At 41.8% G+C, this 9,742-nt stretch overlaps 2 protein-coding genes across 2 annotated transcripts; one reads left to right on the top strand and one right to left on the bottom strand.

The window, feature by feature from the left end:
- The first annotated feature begins 1,038 nt into the window (after positions 1-1,038).
- LOC116209092 (ferrochelatase-2, chloroplastic) lies at positions 1,039-5,217 on the top strand. The gene is made up of 9 exons (XM_031542652.1): positions 1,039-1,271; positions 2,170-2,500; positions 2,577-2,720; positions 3,026-3,127; positions 3,362-3,465; positions 3,578-3,704; positions 3,798-3,950; positions 4,101-4,201; positions 4,602-5,217. Exons 1-9 carry the CDS (start codon positions 1,186-1,188, stop codon positions 4,915-4,917), a joined length of 1,464 nt encoding a protein of 487 aa, XP_031398512.1. The 5' UTR covers positions 1,039-1,185; the 3' UTR covers positions 4,918-5,217.
- Positions 5,218-6,902: 1,685 nt separating this feature from the next.
- On the bottom strand, positions 6,903-9,212 carry LOC116209100 (NADH dehydrogenase [ubiquinone] iron-sulfur protein 7, mitochondrial). The gene is made up of 2 exons (XM_031542660.1): positions 8,699-9,212; positions 6,903-7,473 (listed from the first exon to the last, which is right to left on the bottom strand). The coding sequence occupies exons 1-2, from the start codon at positions 9,085-9,087 to the stop codon at positions 7,239-7,241; spliced, it is 624 nt and encodes a 207-aa protein (XP_031398520.1). The 5' UTR covers positions 9,088-9,212; the 3' UTR covers positions 6,903-7,238.
- Between the last annotated feature and the right edge of the window lie 530 nt (positions 9,213-9,742).

Below are 9,742 nucleotides of genomic sequence, written 5' to 3'. Positions count from 1 at the left end.
GTAGAATATGGATATATACGTTTACCTTTCTAATCTTATGTTATTTAGACATTTAACATTATAGCCCTATTTATTATCTTGTAGTCATGTTTATGTATATATATATATATATTAGATGAGATAGTTATTCAGATAAAACTGTAATTATGTCCTTAATTATGTGGCTTTTATTAATTAGAATTATTTATATTTTTATAAGGAATCTTTGGGAAAATGAAAGTTAGACACGTGTCATATTTTGGCTTTCTAATAATATAGGTATATATATATATATACTTGTTTGCAGTGAGCTACATTTTAAATGAAGTTAATTCATGTACGTTCCTTAAATCGGAAGAAATTTATATTCCAACAGTATATATTAAGGACGTAAATGGCGAAGGATGAACACACTGACTAGATAGACTTGAAAGGTCGATCAATAAGGAATGTAGGTTTTATTAAAAAGCCTATCGTGAGATGCTTCGTAGCGCACACTCGTTGGATTTTATGTATTTATGTTGATAGATATTGATTAAAAGCCAGCGTATTGTATGCGCCGTTGACTAGTTCTTAATTATTTCAGGTAAACCACTAAAAGGAAAAAAAAGATCATTTGTAGTATATCAACTACAAATACTTGGTAACTTCAAGGGATTTAAACTAGTAGTTAATAAGCTCATGTATTAATTTAATTATATATTTGAAATCTCTCGAAATTACCGAAATACTTTTAACATGATTATCTGTTTCGTGCGTCGTTGGGAGTTCATGATCGGGAGTTCATGAAGCCTTATGTATTAGTCGGACGAAACTTCAACATCCCGAATCAGCCAAAAAAAAATACAAGTGCTGGGCTGGTAGCAAAAAAAAAGTTATTTTTATTAGTTAAATAATAATAATAATAATAAATTAAAAATCTCACCACCTTCTTCCACGAAAAGGCCTAACACCGACGTAATGCACAAAGTTGACTGAAACCTGAACACGTAGTCGCGAATATAAACAACCAGAGTATGGTCTTCGGTTTGACTTTTCAATGCTCCATTTTTTTCTTTTTTTTTTTCCTTTTGAAATTGTCCAGTTTTCGACCAACTCCTCTATAAACTCTCACCGAATCCCCCCTCTCTTCTCCTACCTACTGCCATTCTCTCCTCCTTTTCTGGAAGCTTCCTTTCTCTTCCGATCAGCTACCTTCCCGGAACCATGAACACGGTGGCGAGGTCCGGGGTCCTCTCCGATGCCGGGATCGCTGGCGGTAATCCGTGGACTGCCAACCGCAGATCATCGGTGTAAGTCTTTCATGTCAAATCGCTGGAAAATGTGCTTAGGGTTGTTATTGTAATCTAGCTGTCGGTTCGTTCAGTACTGGTCATGAAAGGAGTCGGACGGATGATTCGGAGGTGGAATTTGTCATCGCATGCGGTTTTGGAGGTCGTTGATCGTCTCAGGGAGATTCGTGCAAAACTGCGGCAAGTGCGAGCAGTGTTAGGTGTGCGGATTGAGATGCAGGTTGGATTAGATTTTTGCAGGAATGAAGTTGATTTTGAAAGGCTTCTTATTGGACGATCATTAGGGCGGAATGAGCATAGTTAGTAGAGTCTTGCGACACCAGGGATAACTGGCTTTCGTCTGTACACTTTGGATTGCATTTCTCGCCATTAGTCTTCGGTTTGAAAATGTTGCAAAATGAGTAGGATATTGCTATCCTATGATAATGTCATGTATTCTGATTTGTAAATTGCGTACTGTTGTCAGCCGATTGCATGTTGTTCAGGCGGTGGACTGAAGTTTGAAAGCTAGAGCAGATGTTTGTGCGTTAGATTTCTATGGCATTTGGCTGGGATTAGGAGCATTGCGTTCTTAAGAAGCTGGACCTGAATATTGAACAGATAGTCATAGTAGAAAAGTCTTCTTGCTTGATGAAAGCATCAGCCACTCTCTCACTTTTGCTTTGCCGCATTGATTTTGCTGTGAACTGCTTTACATGTGTTGTGGACCAGATTGGTTTGGTCATTATATAACAACTAACAAGGAAACTAGCATATGGGGCACTTTAGTCGTTGACAAGCCTATGTTTGATATGGAGGCAATCTAGAACTTCAAGAAACCAATTCAAGCAATTTATCGTTATTATTAGTCTCATCCGAAGCCTATACTGGGACCTGACTTGAATGTCAAAATGTGCAGATGCTGCTCTCAGAATAGCTCACGTGTTTCTCTATCTTTGGGGGGACCACAGACTAACAAGTTATCCCAAGAAACAAAGATTTTCAACTCTAGCTTCGCTGATAGGAGAAGCAGACCTTTTACTGGGCGACATTCTTGTAGCTGGACTGAGAAGACAAGCCCAATTGGATCAGCAATTCAGTCCCTAGGAGCATCCTCATATGCTGAGACTGCTACAGAATCTTATCCGCATGTTGCAGAGGAAAAAATTGGGGTTCTTCTGCTTAATCTTGGTGGTCCAGATACTCTTAATGATGTTCAGCCCTTTCTGTTCAATTTGTTTGCAGATCCAGTAAGTTGGCAGACTCTATGCCTCTTTGAATTAGTGGATTTAGAACTGCATTCACTGTTCTTCTCGCCTTGTACAGGATATCATCCGCCTTCCTAGGCTCTTTCGGTTCTTACAGCAGCCCCTGGCAAAGCTAATCTCTGTCCTCAGGGCACCAAAAAGTAGAGAGGGATATGCTTCCATTGGTGGTGGCTCACCTTTACGCCAAATAACCAATGAGCAGGTGAATGAGCTGTACATCATGTTCAATTGTGGTTCAATTTTAACAACGTGGGTTGGTTCAAGCGGTTTGACGTTTGTTCTGCTTAAGGAAGGTCTCAAGTTCGAGTCCTTGTGAATGCAGAAAATTCACCCCTTAGTGGCCGACCCGGCACGATTAGATTAGTCATGGCCTAATTGGGCTTCCAAATATTAGGGTTCACACCGAAAAAAATTGTGGTTCAGTTTGGCTAGATTTTGTTCCTAAGTTTCTCTTCCCCCTGAAATCTTTCTTCAAGTGATTAATTAGATCTCTATGTGCCGTCGCAGGCCGATGCCCTTAAAAGGGCTTTGGAAGCACAAGATCTATCTGCCAATGTCTATGTTGCAATGCGATATTGGTATCCTTTTACTGAGGAGGCAGTCCAGCAGGTAGGGCACACATCATGTGTACAATATATCAATTATGATCTAACAATCTTCTAATAAAGAGAGAGAATGCTTCTTTACTAAGCCACGAAGAAGTGTTATGCTTCAAAACAGCTGAAAATTTTATAATAGATTGAGCCACCAAGTCCTTAATCTGAGATGGATAAATTTTTCATCTTGACCAATTTTGATTAGCAATCAGATGGGCTCACTCATCTCCAACTGTATCTGTAACAGATCAAAAGGGACAAGATTACAAAGCTTGTTGTGCTGCCTCTTTATCCTCAATTTTCCATTTCCACGACAGGGTCAAGCATACGTGTTCTGGAGAATGCTTTCAGGTAGTTCTCTGTCACAATCTGCAATGTTATGCTCTTCCCTTATAAGTGAAAATGTGAAATGCCATATTTATTTGTCATCAATAATGATCTGTGCAATGACCATCCTTATCAGGGAGGATGCATATCTGTCACGTCTGCCTGTTTCTATAATTCAGTATTGGTATCAGCGACCTGGTTATATAAAGTCTATGGCTGATCTGATCCAGAAAGAGCTGGAAACTTTCTCTAAGCCCAAGGAGGTGGGTCTTGTATTTTATTTGTTTTGTCTATACTGTGGTTGTCTTAAATTTGTTGATGTTGGAAATTTTTTTATGAAATTTTGCAAATTGTAGGCTATAATTTTCTTCAGTGCTCATGGAGTACCGGTCAGTTACGTGGAGGATGCCGGAGATCCCTACAGAGACCAGATGGAGGAGTGTATTGATTTGATCATGCAGGAGCTGAAATCTAGAGGGGTCTCCAATGACCATGTACTTGCCTACCAGGTGCGGTGGATAGTCCAATTTCGCTTGATTTTCTTCTCTAGTCATAATATGCGTCAAACATATGTCACCTTTCATTCTAGTTTCCAAGTTTATTTTCTTGAGATTCAGTCTCTCAAGCTCTTGCCTGTCCTCTTTCTATTGTTTCTGCAGAGTCGGGTTGGGCCAGTTCAATGGCTAAAGCCCTACACTGATGAAGTTCTGGTTGAGCTTGGTCAAAAAGGCGTGAAGAGTCTCGTAGCTGTTCCAGTGAGGTAAATCTCCTGACTTTTAGTTTCAGTGTTGTAAACATTTTATCATCCTGTTGCCGTTTCACTGAATAAGTGATGTAATGCCTGACTCATAAACGTCTGTTACGAGCTCAGGGCCCATTTTCATTATCATTTATGTAGTGTGTTATTTCATTCCTTTACTAAAATCATCTCTTCTATAAAAGATCAGTTGTTATCTTTTCTGTATCAACTAAATGCTCAGGGTTATAGGGGTTATGGAAAGAAGTCTTTCTTTGAATATCCAGCTCTAGTCCTCTACTTATTTAAGGAGAGAGAGTCCAGTTCTACGTCTTTTAGATGCATGATGATATGTTTTGATATTTAAACAATATGTTTTGTATATTATTCTCATACTGAAAGCTCCCTACTCTGTAATTTCCAGCTTTGTGAGCGAGCACATAGAAACTCTAGAGGAGATCGATATGGAGTATAAGCACTTGGCGCTCGAGTCTGGCATCGAAAACTGGGCCCGTGTGCCTGCCCTAAACTGCACCTCTTCCTTCATAACAGATTTGGCAGATGCAGTTGTGGAGGCCCTACCTTCAGCCACAGCCATGTCAACTGGCGGGTCCACCTCAGAAGGTGGTGACCAGGACCTGATAAACTACGTCGTTAAGCTGTTCTTTGGTTCGATACTCGCGTTTGTCTTGCTCTTCTCCCCGAAGTTGGTAAATGCTTTCAGGAATCACCTCATTTAGACGAGCTAACAAGATCCGGAAGTTTCACTGCCGAGATGGCATATAGGTATATGACACACTTGGAGGTAAATGAAGAGATTGGAAATTGAAGATTTTGTTTTCTGTTTCAGAAAATTGTTGAGAAGGTTAGGGTTGGGATTTTGTAGGGTAATAGTTTTGAAAGATTAAGGTGGCACATGGTCAAGGGAATTGCTTGGATTTCGGTTTCTGCTTCTCAATTTGTGTATGATTACAATCCCTCACATTTGTGGTAATTGAAAAGATGCTGCCACCCCAATATCCACCAAGTTTTCCATCAAACGCCTGAGGAGGCTGTTCTCATCCAAGGTAGGTGAATGTTGCGCTCGAGCTCAGGTCAAGCTGGTCATGGTCAATCTCTGTCTTATAGCTTTGATTCGCATCTGTAAGCTGGGCAGGACCATGGCATGAGAAGAACAAGTAATACTCTGAAGGCATGGATAGAATCAGTAGGACGAAGCTCAAGAAAAGAGAAAAGGATGGATATCATTTATGTTCTTCATGAGAGTTGCAAGGTTGGTCACAGAAAATCGAGTGCCTGGCCGGCAGACTTTCTCCTGTCTGGCTCTTTTTAGTGATACCTCAGTGTCTAGCCGCACAAAAGTACTGGTTATAAATGGAGAGCTCTGGCCTTGTGCTCTCTGCAACTGCAAATGGATCTGGAAGGGGAAGCAACTCCTCTGTTGATCAAACCTCGGACTCCTAACTTTGATGTTCGAGTCCCTTTGACCTTGCGCTGCATGGCTCTTGACCCTGAATCTTTCTAGTAAAACCCCTAACTTCGAGCCAGTCACCGTCATATTACATGTCAATGCAATAGATCAATTCTGAAATGCTAAAATCATCACTAATCAAAGGTGGTTGAAATAAATGAAAAAAGACTAATGGTGATTCTGAAGTACTATTAAAATTTCAATAGATCCCTTTTTCTTTGTTTTTTTTTTATCCGTCGAATCACGTATCATATGCAGCAGAGCTACAAAATATTTTGGTTAAACTGAGGTCAGATATTTTGGTCAAACCAAGGTCGGAACAAAATAATGCCTTAGTTAAGATCTTTTTTTTTTTTTAGTACTATCATAGTCTGCCTTTTTTTCTTCTTCCAAGTATAAAATTGTTAAGATCTTACTCATTACAAGACATTCGAGCTTTTTAGGAGCTCGCTGCTCCTAGCAATCGTCTTGGGAAGTCATACATGTTCTCGCTTAGTTCTATAAATCACGGGAGTTGAGTTTATCAATCATGCAATTTCATAGCGCACCCTCCCAAATACCAAAATTGGTCAGAAGTTTAAATTCACCAATCCCCCATCCTGGAATCCTACTAAACTCTTATTCTACGTTTGGTCGCCATGATATGAGCAATGGACAAGTTATAAATTTATTGATTTCTCTAATGTTTTGGGGAGCTATATAATATTATGTTAGGATATGATGGCAATGTATTGACTAGGGCAATGGTGGCCAGCATCCCGCCTCCTCCCTCTGCGATGCCAACGCGTTACTTCTTCCGGGTATCCCTCTGCGATGCCAAAAACCTCTTATTCCTTCCTGGCGTAAGGAATTAGTAGAGCTGTGCAAAGGCATCGCCCTCGATGGACATGAGTCAACTCTTGCCCTCACTAGCAAGTTGTCGCTCACCTATGGGCGGAATTGTTTGAGGATGATCGAGCGGGTTCGCTTTTCCTTTTTCATAAGCATTTTCTTTTTTTAATTTCGAGGCCAAACAACACATATTTTAAAAAGAATTTGGAAGCTGTATCACCATTTTCCTATGATCATATATTCCTGCGTATGTTTCAAATCATCCAAAGGGCCAAATATCAGGAAACAGAATCTTTTCCATGTTAAGTTATTTCTGTAAATGCGTCATTCTTGAGTGAATTATCCGACTTCACACCACTAAGGTACGCTCAAGCAGACCATTAAACTGTTAACAGACAATATTTTCAAGAGAACGCAGTACTCTAAGCAAAACATAAGCAGTTTATTTTCAAGTCCCCTGCCTGAACAAAAACCATTCGAAATTACATGGGTTGGGTACATGACAACCTCGTCAACAGAAATGCTGGAATTGAAGAGCACACCACCAAGAATTACATGGTCTTCTGCTGCCTCTGAAGAGCTCTAGAATAAACAAGCTACCACTTCATGACATACGTAAAACACCACACACACTCAGAAACAGATAAGGACCATGCCAGGAAGCTCCTTATACATGATTAATGTCTGCCCATCAAGAGGATATCGAGTCGCATTTATTTGATAAATGTAGCCAAGAGCAAGAGGAAACCTAGCAGGACCTTATTTAGTCCACCAGATGTGGAAGTCCTTCCGCCTGTTGATCTTCTTCTGCAGTTGAAGGATTCCATACAGCAAGGCCTCAGCAGTGGGAGGGCAACCAGGAACGTAGATATCAACTGGGACGATCCTGTCACAGCCGCGGACCACTGAATAGGAATAGTGATAGTAGCCACCACCATTTGCGCAGCTCCCCATAGAGATAACCCATCTTGGCTCGGGCATTTGGTCATAGACCCTGCAGTCACTCATAAGGTTAGGAAATGAATATACATCCGGTAATAAACCAAGATCCATATGGTTAAATTGCAAAAATGAACAATGCGCTTGGAGCTACCCCACGTCCGATGCTTCAACCCTGTAGATGTTCACTAGGAAGACTATTTATGGTTCTTTGAAACCTATAGCTGCCATGTTTTGGAAGCCTGCATCAGACCTCTATCAAAGTCTAAATATAACAGGGCCACATCAGAATCTCGGAATTCATCGCGATTGTGGAATCCTATAGTACTTCTAGCAATGAGAAACAAATGTGGCAAGGATAATAAGATCAGAGAAAGAGAATAAGGTAGGACTGATAAGTAGAGGGATCAAATACAATAATTGCAGATAAAAGGGAAAATGGTCACATTCCTTTCCTTGGCCAAAAGGAAGAGTTATCTGGTCACAGTTAAATACTGTATACTACCGTATGATGGACTCTTTCTTCTCTCTCCTGCTGGCACAATTTAGCTTTCATTTGACTTCTTATTATTCATTTTCCAACAGGCCATAATAGGTTCTAGGTTTAGCCGGAAAAGGCAGCATGAAACCGTGGAGCAATAAAGAAGATAGTATGAGGATCTGCTAATGGAGAACGGAAGTGTCAAAAGCTTAGAAGCCTGTCATCTAAATTTACGTAGTATTAATTCCTCAGTATAAGCTATGCAGAGTCTCAAATGCTAAACTAGCTCCAAGATTAGTGTACATTAACATATGACAGACCACATAGCAGATATCTCATGGCATCCAGTGTTTCCGTCAAAGCACCGACTCTCTAACAGAAATGAGACTAATATAAAAGGACCGCGTATCGACTAAAAAGATTTTCCTAGACGAAAACATGGATCCACAAGCTTCATATACCTTCTCCATGATTTCCACATGACAATTCAATTCTAATGGAATTTCAACACAGCAACTGAACCTAAAAGCTTCAGAGCTGCGGAAATCCGCTTTGTGGAACAGGCAGAAAAGGTTCAATTCCATTTGAAGAGCATTTCCTCCTGAATATCGACCCAAGAAACCGAAACAGCAACGCCGAAGTACTATTTCTACATCGAACTCAATAGCATCTAAATAAAACTGAAGATTCCCAAGACTTCGCAGCCATTCCTCACAAAACAAATCAGCTAACACCAGAATCCCTAAATCCCAGCATAAATATCGGAATCGACGAATCACAGAGAGGACAAGAGACGTACTTGCGAAGAGCAGGAGCCATCTTGTTAGTGAGGGTCCCGGCGACGATCATACAATCGGACTGGCGAGGGCTGGGCCTGAAGATGATCCCGAATCGGTCCAGATCGTACCTGGCGGCGCCGGTGTGCATCATCTCGACGGCGCAGCAGGCGAGGCCGAAGGTCATGGGCCAGATGGAGCCGCGGCGGGCCCAGTTCATAAGGTCGTCGACTTTGGATATGACATACTCAGCGGCCTTGGGGAGGCCGGGGGATGAGGAGGCGGAGGGGGGAGGGGGGCGGGAGTGGGGGGCCGGAGTGGAGGAGGAGGCAGCGGTGGAGAGGACGCGGAGGTGAGGGGCGAGGAGGGAGAGGGAGGAGCGCGTGGCGGTGGCGCGTGAGACGAGAGCCATTGCCGTGCAGCCCAGAGAGACCGACCGATCAAAAGACGAGAGAGGGCAGAGGAGGCAGAGACAACTCCCTCCCCACAATAAAAGAGGAGGTGGGCCGGGCCGGGCCGGTCGGTCGGGGATCGCCGACTTCGTTTTGAGCGGGTTGGACTTCGATTAGGTGTCTTATTATGGTTCATTTGCTTCCACGATGATTTGGTGCATTTTATTTCTGGGGAAAGTATACAAAACTCTCTTGTGATTTGGAGTCCAGATAAATTGTACCATATATTTTTGTTAAGAACAATTAGTACCCATGTGGTGTACTCCATTAGACATAGGGGTTACGACGTTAATTTTTTTTTCATTTTCAATCATCAATCTTTAGACTTTTAATCATTTTGATTCTAAATCTTTTTCTTTTATCATTCATATCCTAAACTTTCATTTTATTTCATTTTACTCCTATAAAGAAAATCGAAAGAGAAGGAGGGGTCAGGGCCGCCAATCGATGACCCCGACTCCTCTATTGAGGTCGCCGGCGTCGTCCATGGGTGTTGGCGACCCTGACCCCTCTATCGAGGTTACCGACGTCCTTTGTGGGTACCAAGGATCTCGGTTTAGGGGTCGAGATCGCCGATTGGCGGCCCTAACCCCGAATCGATCGGGGACCTCTGAC

This window comes from Punica granatum, chromosome 1, assembly GCF_007655135.1.
Source record: "Punica granatum isolate Tunisia-2019 chromosome 1, ASM765513v2, whole genome shotgun sequence".
NCBI classification, from domain to species: domain Eukaryota; kingdom Viridiplantae; phylum Streptophyta; class Magnoliopsida; order Myrtales; family Lythraceae; genus Punica; species Punica granatum.
This window is presented reverse-complemented; position numbering and strand designations above follow the sequence as displayed.